Here is a 16,403-nt window from a genome sequence, read left to right as displayed (position 1 = left end):
ATGAACAGGCCAATTAACTACGTAAAAGTAAAGTGAAGAATAGAGCAGGTATACTTGAAAAATAGCAAAATGTTATGTAGAGGCATTCTCATAAGCAACACAGTTTTATGGTTGTAAACCAAAATATTCACAAAGCAAAGTGTAATTATTTTCCTGAGTTTGTAATTAAGTACGTTTACATTGCAATCCTATGAAGGTCTACTTAGAAGTAAATTCTACTGAGTTCAGTTGCTCTTATTCCCAGAAAGTATATATAGTGCATACACTTATTGGATGAGGGAGTAAGCCCATTGACTACAGACAAACAAGCAAAGGATGATGCTACTTGAATCCATACTTAGGGAAGAAAGCTACATAATATAATCATAGAGGAGGTCCTCAGTCCTACCAAATTTGACAAACCAGCTTTCATCTCCTTATTCCTCATGCTGTAGATCATTGGATTCAGCAAGGGTGGAACCATGGAATACATACAAGTAAAAATCAAATTCACATTTGATGTATTATTAGTAGTCAGGCTCAGGTGAGAAAACCAGCCTGTGACCATAAACATGGAGAATACGATGAGATGTGGAAGGCAGGTAGAAAAGGCCTTTTGCCTTCCCTGTACAGAGGGCATCCTTAACACTGTACTGAAAATCTGCACATATGTCACAACAATGAATATAAAGCAGCCTAACCCAATGACAGCAAACAACATCAAAACTCCAGTTTCAATTTGATTTATGCTAGAACATGACAGTTTTAGTAGCTGTGGAATTTCACAGAAAAACTGACTGACAACATTGGAGCAGAAAGGAGTTGCAAAAGTGCTGCTAGTGTGCAAACCTGCATAAAGAAGAGCAGTGATCCATACAGTAGCAACCATTTCAGTGCAGGCTCTCCTGTTCATTATCATCTGATATTGCAATGGATTGCATATGGCAACATATCTATCATATGCCATTACTATGAGTAGGATAAAATCAGAAGATATAAAGAACACAAAAAAGAGTACTTGAGCAACACATCCAGAATAAGAAATGTGTCTGGTATTCATTAGGGAATTAGCCATGGATTTAGGGATAATAACTGAAACTTGGCCTAGATCTTGCATTGCCAGGTTCATCAGAAAGAAGTACATGGGTCTGTGTAGGCGGTGGTCAAAGACAACTGCAGAGATTATGAGAAGATTCCCCAATACAGTTGCCAAGTATAAAACCAGGAATATAACAAAGTGTAGAATCTGTCGTTCCCGAACTTTTGAGAATTCCAGGAGCAGAAACTCTGATACAGATGATTGGTTGGCCAGGGATTTGTCCCTGCTAACATCCATGCTCTCTGTGAAAATAACAGAAGGGCACCTGTTATAGTGAAAGCACAACAATGTAATTTAACATTTAGATTTTAGAATTTACATTTCTTCTATTAATATTGTTATATTTGCAAACACGTTATGGCTGGGCTAGCCAATGTGATGCCTCCAGATGTTAATGGATTACAGTTATCTTACCTGAACACTGGCCATGTCCATAGGATTTGGAGTCCAACGACAGCTGGAGGACACCACATTGGGTACCCCATAATATAGTATATAGATGTTACTTTTAGGCATTTGCCAAGATCCAAAACACTTCTAAAATCTCCAAGATCAAAGATTTCCAGAACAAGAAAGAAACACCGATATTATTTGGGGCTGTGTTTGTATACAAATAAGGCTGCTGTGCAAAATTCAAAGTCAAAAATAAATGACCAAACAGTCATTTGGGTGCCTTGCTAATTCATTAGTGAGCAGAAAGGAAGAAAACACCCATTTCAAAATGTACTAGAAACAACTTTCATTTATTTATTTGTATTTATTTATTAGATTTATATCCCGCCCTTTCTCCCAGTTATCATAGTTAGTTATTATGACTATCTCACCCATCATAATATTGAACATTTGGGTAGTCATATGAATAAGGTGAGTTTGAGGGTAATGCAGAATACAGATGTCCATTTGAAACTGCCATGGTGTGCATAATAACCATTCAGAATTTTTTCATCTTGCAAACATAATTATATACTCATTTTCTTCTCTAGATTTCTGATTGGATATAGATTTTTGATAGAAATGTCATCACCACTTGGTGGGAAGTTAGGAAACTGATAAAGAGTATACCCTTATAAAAAAATACAAAGGGCCCTGCTGGATCAGGCCAAAGACCCATTTAGTCTAACATTCTGTTCTCACCATGGCCAACCAGATCCCTATGGAAAGTCTGAAAGCAGGACCTGAGTGCAACAGCACTTTCCATATTTGTGATTCCCCACAACTGGTATTCAGATATATACTACTTCTGTCACTGAAGGCAGAGCATAGTCATTATGGCTAGTAACCTGTGTGAATTTGTTTACACATCTTTTATTATACTTCGGTTTGGTGGCCATCACTACTCTTGTGGGAGCAAATTCCATAGATCACCTATGCACTGTGTGAATAACTTTATTTTGTCTGTCTTTAATCTTCCAACATTCAGCTGCATAGGGAGACCCCAAGTTCTGGTATTATGTGAGAGAGGGTGGGAGGGGAGAGGGCAGGAGAGAGAAAAAGAGAGAGATTCACTCTATCCACTTCCTCAGCACCATACATAATTTTACGTCTCCATCATGTCCCCTGCTACTTGCCTTTTTATAATATAAATGAAAAACTCCCAAATACTGCAATTATTACTCAGAGGCAGTTGCTACAGGCCCTTGTTCATTTTGGTTGTCCTTTTCTGAACATTTCTAGGTCTACAATATCCATTTTGAGGTGAGGTGCCCGGAACTTTACACAATACTCAACTATGGCCTTATAGTAGCTTTGTATAATGGCATTACTGTATTGACAGTTTTATTTTTGATCCCTTTCTTAATGATTCCTCATATAGAATTTATATTTTTTTTACAGTGGCCGCACCATGCATTGGCATCTTCATTGAGTCAGTCACCATCAGTTCAAACCCCAATTTTGTACATGTCAAATCATGTTTTGTTTGTTTGTTGTCCCTTTGTGCATCACTTTATACTTGTTTACATTGAATTGCATTTGTCATTTATTGCCTAGTGACCCATTTTGGAGAGATTCTTTTGGAAATCCTCATCGTTACATGTTCACTGTAAAATAATTGTTCTCTTTGTTCCCCTAATGAGGAAATGAATGTGTGGGAAATGATAGCCTATCTATGGTCAGAGAACGGAAATAGATGAACAGTCAAAGGAAAGTGAAGGAATGAATTAGAGATGAATATGATTAAACTGGTTCTATTAACTGACACATAAAATAGTTAACTAGCATACAGTGCTATCTTATGCATGCTTAGTTCAGAAATAAGTTCCAGTTTAAGGGTCCATAAGATTGCAGTTGGAGAAATCTTAAATGTGAAAAGGTCTGGTACATGAAGACCAACTGGCTTGAAAAGGGAAATAAAGGTATTAAGTTTTTCAGGCTAACAAGAGATAGGCATCCTGGTATCAAAGAACCAGAGAAGCAATTAGCCTGCATAACTCTTCCATATTAGTCTGTCATTTCAGAGAATATTTATTAAAGTGTCTAAATTCTCCTTCATCCCTCAAAAATTTCACTAGTATTGTCAATATTTTTGATTTTCCTTAATGTTTTTGTTTCACAAGAGGAAGAAACTATGAATTCAGTGCAAATTTAAATCTAGTTCAAATTCCTGGTGGCAACTCTTGCTTGACAGTTGTAGGTCTCTATTGAGGATTATACAGCCAACTGATTTCATCCATTAAAGGACTCACTTGCATGCAAATAGCTAAAATATTCCAATACCCAGTTAATAATTCAGATAAAATGAAATAGTCTGACTTAGAGAGGGGAAGCAAATTCCCCTCTCTTAGTTCTTACAAAAAGTAAGAGTTAGAGAAATATATACAGTATGTGAAAGCAACTTTAAAAAAGTCATATGGTGATAATGTAAGTAAATAAATTGCTATAAATTTATATATACATAGCTTACCATTTATACAAGATCTTTCTTAATTTCAGATTCACTGTCTCTTCTAATGTGTATTTGGCAAGTCATCAATGAAACTATATGAAAGCCCTTATTCTCTTTAGTCTGTGAAGGCTTATGGCAGTGAGCCAATTTTCAACATGGAGAGGAGGTTTATTATCTTCTGCTTTGTGTTCCTGGGGATTTACTCTCTAAAGTCCCATCCAGCTCAGCAATATAGACATACAGAAAAAGAAAATTACGTTTTTGATCTGATGCCTAAGCATCATTTTTTTGTATGTCAAGTGCAAATTTGTAACATAAAAAGCGCTCTTCTGGATCAGACCAAAGAAAGGCCCGTCTAGTCCAGCATCCTGTACTCACATGCCTCCCACAGAACCATTACCCGTTGTTTGTTCTGGGGGGGGGGGAATGGAGAACTGCCTATCAGGTCATTAGTGCTTATTTTTGATTTCTTTTTTAAAGCTCCTAATATTTCTGGCTGCCTGGTTTGTATTTCTAGTCAGACCTTAAACTATGGCATATATGTATACTACACATCAGGGATGGAGAACTTGTGACCCTCCAGGTGTTCTTGGACTACAGTTTTCATCATCTCTGACTGTTGGCTATGGTGGCTGGGGCTGATGAGAGATGGAGTCTAACAACATATGTAAAGCCATGGGCTTCCCATCCCTGCGACACATGAATGACATTTAGACCAGGGGCTGTCATTGTGTAACCTGTGGGTGCAAGTGGTGCCCAAAACCCCCTGCCCCTTGGTCATGAGATGGTGAGGGTAGTTATCTTTTTTTCCCTTGAAAAGCACATCAAACTGAAGAAGGAAGGCACAAGAGTGGCATTGTTTCCCACATCCTCTTTTATGTGGTTTTCAAGGCTCAGCCTCATTCTCCTGGCTTCAACCTTTGCCCAAGTATCTTGGAAAAGAGAAGTATGTGTGTGCATGATTTCTGTCTTTCTGTTTCTCAGGTTGTACGTGTTGGGGGAGTTGATCTGGTCACTGAATGCAGTGACCAGAGTTGTAGTGTCCACAGAAGTTTTTTTTTTTTTAAATACGCCCTAGGGCCTAAAAAGATTGGTGATCCCTGCTTTAAACCATGTTTCCTGACCCTTTAACCAAGTATCAACCTTATGGACTCCTTCACTCTTAGTCTTCAAAGTTTTCCCTGAAGAGAGAGGGAAGCCAGACTACATCTGCAAGCCATGACTCCAAAATCTGCATGGCATTTTGGCACCAATGGGAACTTTTTCTAAGCCACATAATCATAATCTGGGTGTCTGTGCTCCATGAGACAGATGAGGAAGCAAGGGCTTAGACCTCTCCTCCCTGCATGTCACAGTTCCAGTCAGAATTGGGTCCCCCAATGTGGTTCTGGACATGTATTTTAACCTTGAATAAAGTAAGTTTTTTGAGAGCCAGTGTGGTGTAGTAGTTAAGGTGTTGGACTACAACCTGGAAGACCAGGGTTTGAATCCCCACACAGCCATGAAGCTCACTGGGTGACCTTGGGCCAGTCACTGCCTCTCAGCCTCAAAGAAAGGCAATGGTAAATACCCTCTGAATATTCATAGGGTCACCATAAGTCAGAACTTGAAGGCAGTCCATTTCCATTTTGAAACCAGAGATCTTAATCACTCATATATGCACTGCTGTCTACAGTTCAAATCAGTAGTATTGACCCCCATCACACCTGGAATCACAATGTCCCTAGTTATGGTGGTATTTGTCCTTCCTTCTCATTGATGTATCCTGCTTGTGCATGGGAAATGCCTTCAGGAAGTAAGGAATACATGTATTATTTGAGAGAGCATGTAAGAAATGTACTTTTCTGTGCCTCTCAAAAAACACCTCCCATAGAGTGTCTCTCACACACAACTAAATATTTAAAACACATGGTTCCCCCCAAAGAATCCTGAGAACTGTAGTTTACCTCTCACAGAGCAATGATTCCTAGCACCCTGATCAAACTATAATTCCCAAGAGCTTTTCTGGAAGCTATGTGCATTAAATGTGCTTTAAATGTGCTTTAAATGTATGGTGTGGATGTGACCTTTCTGTTCTAAAGAATGGTCTAGGCTGTCCCTCTTGCTTATAGAACTTACTACCTTTCTGGAGTTTGGGGGTGGGGGTGAGTCATTACAGTTACTAACAAGGTGTTCTGAGATCTTCTCCCTGCCCTTTTAAACTGAAAAGTGTCATGCTCAATAGTTGCTGTGTGTTTTGAAGCCCCCATCAAAAATGCCACAAGGCAGAACAGCCCCTAAGCTTCACCTCCAAACCATCCAGTACCAAACTACAATGTCCCCAATTTCCTAATATCTTTCAACCAGTCCAGAAAGACTCTTATGTTCAATATAAAACAGTAAAATGCAAACAGTAAAAAATAAAAGCAAAAAGGCAGAGTTTTCAGCCATCAGTTGCCTCTGTTACATGCCCCAAGAGGAAAATCGCATTGTTGGAGTAAAGTGTGTGTGGTGGAGGTGGAGCTTTGAATTATGGAGGATAAAGAGGCTTGAGCAAGTCAGGATCATTCCCTCTCTTAGTTCACCTACCAAAATCTCATTCATGATGGAAAGCATCTCCTCCCTATCCACCCATCCCTCCACCTGGCTCAAATTATTCAAAGACAAGTTCCCCACCTGATGATCTTTCCAGCAATGCATAATTCCTTGTAGTGTGAGGGAAGAGCATGATGCGCAGCCCCTGCAACTTTTCAGTGACTGGAGAGACAGGAATTGTTTACCTCCTTTTCTTTTCTGAATGTACAATAGGTCTGTATTATATCCCCCTTCCTTTTCATCTCCCTGGGATACAAAGATCCCATTTAGGCAATATAATTACATAGTAATTAGTATTCACATAACACAGCATAGTCTACATCACGCTGGACAGATTTTGATTTTTAAAAAGACAGATCCATGTGCTCAAGTTGCTTACAATCATAGTGAGAAAAACAACAGCAGAGAGGTCAACTGAGGCAGAACGTCTTAGTATCAACCTGAGCTCTTTTAAAGAGTGTAAACGGGCATATAGATAGAGGTGATCCAGTGGACGTAGTGTACTTAGACTTTCAAAAAGCTTTTGACAAGGTACCTCACCAAAGACTTCTGAGGAAGCTTAGCAGTTATGGAATAAAAGGAGAGGTCCTCTTGTGGATAAGGAATTGGGTAAGAAGCAGAAAGCAGAGAGTAGGAATAAACGGACAGTTCTCCCAATGGAGGGCTGTAGAAAGTGGAGTCCCTCAGGGATTGGTATTGGGACCTGTACTTTTCAACTTGTTCATGAATGACCTAGAATTAGGAGTGAGCAGTGAAGTGGCCAAGTTTGCTGACAATACTAAATTGTTCAGAGTTGTTAAAACAAAGAGGGATTGTGAAGAGCTCCAAAAAGACCTCTCCAAACTGAGTGAATGGACAGAAAAATGGCAAATGCAATTCAATATAAAGTGTAAAATTATGCATATTGGAGCAAAAAATCTTAATTTCACATATACGCTCATGGGTTCTGAACTGGCGGTGACCGACCAGGAGAGAGACCTCGGGGTTGTAGTGGACAGCACGATGAAAATGTCGACCCAGTGTGCGGCAGCTGTGAAAAAGGCAAATTCCATGCTAGGGATAATTAGGAAAGGTATTGAAAATAAAACAGCCAACATCATAATGCCGTTGTATAAATCTATGGTGCGGCCGCATTTGGAATACTGTGTACAGTTCTGGTTGCCTCATCTCAAAAACGATGTTATAGTGTTGGAAAAGGTTCAGAAGAGGGCAACCAGAATGATCAAGGGGATGGAGTGACTCCCTTTTGAGGAAAGGTTGCAGCATTTGGGGCTTTTTAGTTTAGAAAAAAGGCGGGTCAGAGGAGACATGATAGAAGTGTATAAAATTATGCATGGCATTGAGAAAGTGGATAGAGAAACATTTTTCTCCCTCTCTCATAATACTAGAACTCGTGGACATTCAAAGAAGCTGGATGTTGGAAGATTCAGGACAGAAAGAAGGAAGTACTTCTTTACTCAGCGCATAGTTAAACTATGGAATTTGCTCCCACAAGATGCAGTAATGGCCACCAGCTTGGATGGCTTTAAAAGAAGATTAGACAAATTCATGGAGGACAGGGCTACCAATGGTTACTAGCCATGATGACTGTGGTCTGCCAGCCTAGTCAGAGGCAGTATGTTTCTGAAAACAGTTGCCGCAAGCCTCAGGAGGGGAGAGTGTTCTTGCACTCGGGTCCTGCTTGCGAGCTTCCCCCAGGTACCTGGTTGGCCACTGTGAGAACAGTATGCTGGACTAGATGGGCCACTGGCCTGATCCAGCAGGCTCTTCTTATGTTCTTATTTCTAAAAAGGTAAAGGTGTCCCCACACTTATAGTGCGAGTCATTTCCGACTCTTAGGGTGATGTCTTGCGACGTTTACTAGGCAGACCTTATATGTGGCGTGGGATTGCCAGCTCCTTCCCCAGCCTTTCTTTACCCTCCAGCATATGCCGGGTACTCATTTTACCGACCACAGATGGATGGAAGGCTGAGTAGACCTCGACCCCTTTTACCGGAGATTCGACTTCCTCCTTCCGTTGGAATCAAACTCCAGTCGTGAGCAGATCTTTGGCTGCGTTACCGCCGCTTACCACTCTGCGCCATGGAGGATCCTTTCTTATTGCTAGATTGTTTATATTCAGTGTGTATTGTGGGACCAGGACTGTCTCTATGTCCCCCAGCTCAAACCAATTTAACTCAATCAGCTCTTCTCCACTGGGCCCACACTAATATAATCTGAAATTATCAGGTTTTAGAGGTAAGTACATATCTTTTCTCTCCCCCTTCTTTTCTTTCTTTCTACATTACACTCAGACTGCCAAGACTGATGCCAAAGGGTGGCCTGGTCTGGCCTTGGTTGAGAGCCCCATGTTCCAAAGGCCCCCCTGAAGGACCCCTCATTAGGGTGGGGGAGTAGCACTCTCTTTCTGCAATCTGTGACAGAATCCCTGCAGTGGATCACAGGGAGGGAACTGCCCACCCACCTGCCCACCCGCCCGCTCGCTGGCCCACCCACACCTGCTTGCTTGCCCTCCCACCTCCCCCATCCACCTGCTCATTTGCTTGCTCACTCACTCACCTGCTCACTCACCCTCCTGCCCCCACCCACCTTTGCTCACTCATGCACTCGCCTGCTCACACACACCCCTGCCCACCCACTTGCTCGCTTGCCCTCCCACACCCCTCCTGCCTGCTTGGTTGCTCACTCGCCCACCTGCTCACTCTCCTGCCCCACTTACCCACCCACTGTTCCAACCCCCACTTGCCCGCTTCCCCCCACCTGGTAGGTAGGTAGGAAGGTAGGTAGGTAGGTGGGGTGTGCATGTGTGCGTACATGTGCCAGGGTCCAGGGCAGGCTGGTGCTCAAGGGCCCCAGCATGCCTGGTGCTGGCCTTGCAAACTGCCATATACATTGTGGCATTAAATCAAATGTGGGGGACCTCACAGCCAGTTGTGGCTCTCCAAGTCTCTCTGTCCAGCCCACAGAACTCTCCCTAAACCACACCCCTTCCCAATCCTCAGCTCTAACTGGTCTTTTTTCTCACTTTCCTTGAAAGGTTTTGCCTAGCTGGAATATGTCCATGAGCTCTCAGAATGTGTCTTGTTTGCTTGGATAGAGGATAAAGAGGGAGGTGAGCATTTAGAATTAGCCTATTGTAGAAAAGTAAAATTTACATCTGTTTTGCCAGCCACTTTCGCCTTTGGCCTCAGCCACCACTGGAATCTGGCCTGTGGAAAATTGCCAACACACTGCAACTACATGGGGTAGCAATCAAGAGGCAAAAGCTACATCCCACTTCAGTGTGTGTGAGGATCCATAATTATTGAATATAGAATACATATTTACAGAAGAAGACTGAAGAAAGTATTCTTAGAAGACTATCTTAAACCTAGCAGCTTTGACAGGGCAACTTTGATCTCCTTGTTTTGCAAGCTGTAAATTAATGGATTCAGCATGGGGGGAACCATGGAATATATCATGCTAAATGCCAAATCTAGATGTGATGAGACATTAGAAGCAGGCTGAAAGTAGGCAAAGCATCCAGTAAATACTAATGTGGAGAAAACAATGAGGTGGGGAAGACAAGTAGAGAAAGCTTTTTGTCATCCCTGCACAGAAGGAATTCTTAACACTGTAATGAAAATATGGACATAAGTTGCAATGATGAAGATAAAGCAGCCTGATGCAATAACAGCAGTCAACAGAACAGCTCCAGTTTCAATCAGATACAAATCAGAGCAAGAGAGCTTTAGTAACTGTGGGATTTGGCAGAAAAACTGATTTACTATGTTGGAGCAGAAAGGGATTGCAAAGGTGCTACACGTGTGTAATATTCCAAAAAGGAGACCAGTGATCCATACTGCAGTCAGCATTTGTATGCAGGCTTGCTTGTTCATCACTAGGTCATAGTGCAGTGGATTGCAGATGGCAACGTAGCGATCATACTCCATGACTGTGAGAAGGAAGAAATCCGACGCTAAAAAGAAGAGAAACAAAAGGACTCGAGGAACACAGCCTAAGAAATGTGCCTGGTATTGAGAAGGGAATTGGCCATGGATTTGGGAATAATAACAGAAACAGAGCCAAGGTCCTGCACAGCCAAGTTCATCAGAAATAAGTACATAGGGGTGTGAATTCTGTAATCAAAGGCTACTGCAGAGATAATGAGGAGGTTTCCTGTTACAGTTGTCATGTACAATATCAGGAAAATAAGGAAATGTAGAATCTGCAATTCCCAAGTCTCTGAGAATTCCAGAAGCAAGAAGTTAGACACAGAAGATTGGTTGGCCATGGTTTGCTCCCTACTAAACAGCACATCACCTGTGGAAACAAACAAACAGAAAAGTGTTAAAATTATAGTGTAAATCGTAATATGAGAAGCTTCAGGGATTAGGTGTGTGGCTTCTGTTGTATCTGTGGACGTCTTTCTTGGAGGTGCTTGCCTTTCTGGGAACAAGCTATTCTAATTTGTTTGAAAGTTCTAAGACTAAAAATTTCTAAGCTACCAATTTCTTCAATCATTGAATCCATAGGTTGGGTTTATTTAGGGCTCTGTTCTAATCTCAAATCCAGTCATGTTACTATCTCCCTAAAACATTGGTGTGAAGGTTAGGACTGGACAGATCAGCCTATTTCCATTTAATGTCATCTTTGCATGCACTTAATCAAAATCTAGGGATGGAATTTTCTGTCAATTCCTCATTTTTCAAACCTGAAATTCAGTTCTCCACACTTTACCAGCAATTTTTGATTTTTTTAAAAAATCATCTTGAAATTTATTCCACAATTTAGTGTGAATTTGTCATAGGAAACACGTTTATGTATGCAGTTTTAACTAATGTACACATTTTGCAAACAAATTATCTAATATAATGCATTTTATGTTATTTTCACCAGTCTATTCCTTTTTATGCAATCCCTAATATATGCATTTTTGTAAACATTATTTGGTTGGAGAACTGCATTATGAAAGTCAGATAAGTGCAAGTTTTGACAGATGGCTATGTTTCAGTTCTCATATTGGAACTGACCAAGGAATTTCAGAAGAAAATCACCCTGTGCTTTATAGATTACAGCAAAGCCTTTGACTGCGTAGATCATAAAAAACTATGGAATGCTTTAAAAGAAATGGGGGTGCCACAGCATCTGATTGTCCTGATGTACAATCTATACCCTGGACAAGAGGCTACTGTAAGGACAGAATATGGAGAAACCTATTGTTCACAATCAGAAAGGGAGTGAGACGGATGTATTTTATCACCCTATTTGTTTAATCCATATGCAGAACATATCATATGGAAAGTGAGATTGGACCAAGATGAAGGAGGTGTGAACATTTGGAGGGAGAAATATCAATGAAGATGATACTATACTACTAGCAGAAACCAGTAATGATTTAAAATGAATGCTGATGATTAAAGCACAAAAGCAGGAGTACAGCTGAACATCAAAAAGACTAAAATAATGACAACAGAAGATTTATGTAAAGTTGACAATGAGGACATTGAACTTGTCTAGGAATATCAATACCTTGGCACAGTCCTTAACCAAAATGAAGACAATAGTCAAGAAATCAGAAGAAGGCTGGGACTGAGGAGGGTAGCTGTGAGAGACCTAGAAAAGGTCCTCAAATGCAAAGATGTATCACTGAACACTAATGTCAGGATCATTCAGACCATGGTATTCCCGATCTCTATGTATGGATGTGAAAATTGGAGAGGGAAGAAAGTGAATAAGAGAAAAATAAACTCATTTGAAATGTGATGTTGGAGGACAGCTTTGTGAATACCATGGACCACGAAAAAGACAAATAATTGGGTGTTAGAACAAATGAAACCAGAACTATTACTAGAAGCTAAAATGATGAAATTGAGGTTATCATACTTTGGACACATAATGAGAAGACATGATTCATTAGAAAGGACAATAATGCTGGGAAAAACAGAAGGGAGTAGAAAAAGAGGAAGGCCAAACAAGAGATGGATTGATTCCATAAAGGAAGTCACAGACTTGAACTTACAAGATCTGAACAAGGTGGTTCATGAGAGATGCTCTTGGAAGTAGCTGATTCATAGGGTCACCATAAGTCATAGTCAACTTAAAGGCAGATAACAACAAAAATAAAACATCTTAAAAACATCTTTTTAAAAATCTGTAAAAACATCTTAACAAGCAATTCCAAAACAGACACAGACTCTTGTTTTTGTTTTTATTCTCAACTAATCTTCACTGTTATTTGTAGCTGTCCATCCAAAAGCAAAGGAGAACATAAAAATTAAGTTGCAATAATAAGACCTTCATGTTGGTACCTTGGTCTGGGGCTGATTTGGCTTGCTCATCTTTTCATGGCCACTGCAGGAAACCAAAATAAAATATATCACTAGCAGTATAGAGGGGAGCATATACTCTGGCCCTTGCTCTGATTTGGTTTCAAGATGAGGTCATCAGAGTGAGGATAGGAAGCAATGCTTCCTTGAAGCCTGTGTAGGAATAGAAGGAACTTTGATTTGGTCAGTCTAGCTCAGAATACTGTCCCTTGACTTCCAGCAACTCTCACAGGTCAACTAACAAAGGTCCTTCTTCCTTAGTCTTACTGCCTGAGAATTTACTGTGGATGTCAAAACAAGGACCATCTCTAGACAAAGCATGTGCTAACTCATAGCAAATAATGCATATACACAATTCTTTACATTAACTCAACATTAGTACTAGGTCCACATTCACACCATACATTCATTCAACTATTATTCTACTTCAAACAATCAAAGCTCAGCATCCTTCACAAACTATACTTCCCAGGATTCTTTGAGGGAAACCATTCCTGTCTAAAGTGGGACAAAAGTGGAATAAATGTACGGTGTGAATGTGTCCTAAGCCTACAGCTACAAACATTCTATTTGTTATGCCTACCTTTTCTTGGGCCATCAACTGAGAAATTACTAAGAGTCATCCTTAAGGTATACTAGATTGGTGCCAATAGCAAGCCTTCCTTGCAAATGAGCAATCAGGAGTACATGTTAAGGTTCCCAATAGTCCCTTTGCAGCCATATATTTATATACCCCACACCTGATGTCACATGTTGTGTGGGGCAGGTGGGTGTGGTTTGGGAAAACAAACCTGGGCCAAATTAGGGCTCTTCACAAGCCTAGCTTGACCAATAGGCCAGAAACTCCCCATCAGTGTCTTAAGCCACAGTTCTTCAACCTTGGGTCCCCAGATGGTGTTGGGCTACAACTCCCTTGCCATTGGATATGTTGGCTGGGGTTGATGGGACCTGTAGTCCAACAACATCTGAGAACCCAAGGTTGAAGAGCAGTATCTTAAGCCATGTCTGGAGGCCCACATAATTAACACTGGACAGGTTCTTATGCCTGCAGATGTCATCCAAAGTTAAAGCTGGTTTTAGATTCCTCACTACAGTGAAAGGGGAACACAGAACTTCATTTTATACAGAGCAGCTTGGAACCAGGAAATCAGTTTGAAGTGGAGAGAAAATTCTGGTAATAAGGTGCTGCTTGCAAGAAAAGGAGATTTATTAATGTCACTTTGGGGCTTGGAAAGTCTTGCTCCCAAGAGTCTACTATAATTATGGATAAGTGATGAAAGTGGTTGTTTGAAGTCTCATCTTTTCAATTAAGTTTACTGAAGAACCTAAACTTCTAATCGGTATCAAATACACTGAGCTCTGATGAAGGAGAATATATGATAACTCATGACAGCTGTCTCTAAGTTTGTGGGGTCTTTTCAATATTATATATATCCAAGTTACAATATTCACATCATCTCCTATGAAAAGGCCAAAGTATATCTGAGAAGCCCAAGGCAAAGCCACTGTATTGTTCAAACGGACTGGCAACATGAGAAATTAGCTGTTTCAGACCTAAAGTGTCATATCCAATGTTAGTCCTACACAAGAGTAGATTTATTGAAATTAATGAGCATGGCTAATAGGTTTATTACTTTCAGCGGGTCAACTCAGAGCTTTATTTGGGTGCAAATCATAGTACAATAACATAAAAACAGGAGAGGCTGAAGCAGTGGGGAACAACATCATGATCACAAGAGCTACTTCTTCAAACATTAATTTTCCCCAACGGTATTTTTGATAAATTTCAAAGTTGCCAGTTCTGCTTTTTATTTTGAGACTGGACAATGTTGCTATTCCATTTTATTAAATCCTGATGTGATGAACTATTAGAGTTGGGCATGAGTTAAACCATCTTTCATTATATACAAATGTGGAAAAAATAAAAATAGGCAAGCAGGCAGAGAGAAACACACAGATAAATATGCATGTGAAATCAACTGAGAAACACTTGTGGTGTTAAGTAATGTTTTAAGTATACAGCTTTCCAATATTTTTCTCTTACCTGAACATGCACTTTGTTCTTTAATGGCTTCAGCTGTCTATGTATTTGGCTAGTCATCCATGAAAACATATGAAGGCCAATCAGTCTTGGATGGCAATAAAAACATATTCAATGCGGGAATGAGATTGTATTAATATCTGTGTTGTGTTCCTAGAGATTTGGTCTCTGGAGTCCAACACAGAAGCAGGCAGAAAAGGCAATTAACTTGGACTGCTTTCACAGTGCACTTTATTCCGTTATTCTATTTTGTACCTGGTAATTTGTGCATTATATTTGATCTTTCACACAATGTAGAAACTAATTCTGGAAATCTTGTGGCATAGTGCAAGTTTAGCGCTACTTTTTGTCATAAATAATACCAGAAATAAGCTAGGAAACATTGGAAATCACAGGAGTTTTTCAGTAGCTGCAGTCGTTCACATGACAAACATTCCAGCATGCAGTGCATTCCCTCCCTTTAGGCACATTTTTTTTTGCCTTACCAAAATTGTACCAGTATTCTGCCATAGGTGTGGGTAGCAGGAGCGTTTCCCACACACCCATCTGTCTATACAACTAAAAAAAATATTGCCAGATGCTAAAGGGAGAGGGGTTGCATGATGATTGACTGAGATCTTAGACCACCTACACAGTGGATAACTACAGTGTGCATCTGTTTAATAAGTGAGGGATGAAAATAAGATGTTCATTACAGCTGTGTGAAAGACATTTGTGTGAAATGTCAGTATATAAGTTGAAAAAGCTACTATTCCTTAATGCAATTCCTTAATTATGAGAAGTGGTGGCTGGCTACCAGAGAGAGGGTTGTACCATATTGCCTTTTGGGGACCAGATCAAGACCTTTTCATTTTCTCAAGGTGTATATATATTCTCACTCATTCTTTTATGCTGCTTTTGTGGATATAAACTATATTGGAAGGATGTACTGGAGTTGGTGCCACTCTACATGCAAACTAGAAACCTCATATGAGGCAGACTCCTCCACAGAACACTGGGCCCAAAGAGTAATTTAGTATTGGGAACATTCTATAGTTTCCCCTGATCGAAATGTTGCAAGAGATCTTGAGATGTAAAACAAAAGGAAGCATCCAACCTAGAAAATGTTGTAGTAATGGGTGACTTCAATGACCCTGACATAGATGGGCTACATAGGTGTTCCAGTCACACCAAAGAGGTTAAATGTCTAGATACCCTAAATGACTGTACCCTAAAACAGTTGGTCATGGAGCCAACCACAGGGAGTGACCCTGGACTTAATCTTAAATGGTGGCCAAGACCTTGCGCAAGATGTAAGTGTTGTTGAACCTATTGGGAGCAGTGATCATAGTGCTATTAAATTAAACATACATGTAAATGGCCAATTGCCCCCAAAATCGAACATGTTCTCATTTGATTTCAAAAGTGAAAAGTTCCCCAAAATGAGGGGATTGGTAAAAACAAAGTTTAAAGGCAAAGTCCGGAGGGTCAAATCACCCCGAAATGCTTGGGACCTGTTTAAAAACACAATATTAGAA

At 40.3% G+C, this 16,403-nt stretch overlaps 1 protein-coding gene and 1 pseudogene across 1 annotated transcript; both read right to left on the bottom strand.

Moving 5' to 3' along the window:
- Positions 1–337: 337 nt before the first annotated feature.
- Positions 338–1,315, bottom strand: LOC133367790 (olfactory receptor 14I1-like). The gene has a single exon (XM_061591894.1). It carries the CDS (start codon positions 1,313–1,315, stop codon positions 338–340), a length of 978 nt encoding a protein of 325 aa, XP_061447878.1.
- An 8,581-nt stretch (positions 1,316–9,896) lies between these two features.
- Positions 9,897–10,810, bottom strand: LOC133366292 (olfactory receptor 14A16-like; annotated as a pseudogene).
- Between the last annotated feature and the right edge of the window lie 5,593 nt (positions 10,811–16,403).

Source organism: Rhineura floridana, chromosome 11, assembly GCF_030035675.1.
Source record: "Rhineura floridana isolate rRhiFlo1 chromosome 11, rRhiFlo1.hap2, whole genome shotgun sequence".
Lineage (NCBI taxonomy): Eukaryota > Metazoa > Chordata > Lepidosauria > Squamata > Rhineuridae > Rhineura > Rhineura floridana.
Note: the sequence above shows the minus strand (reverse complement) of the source record. Positions and strands in the feature narration are given on the sequence as shown.

What these genes read in the sequence shown, in the direction of transcription:
- LOC133367790 (XM_061591894.1), bottom strand. Translation starts at nt 1,315, where the DNA reads ATGGATGTTAGCAGGGACAAATCCCTGGCCAACCAATCATCTGTATCA.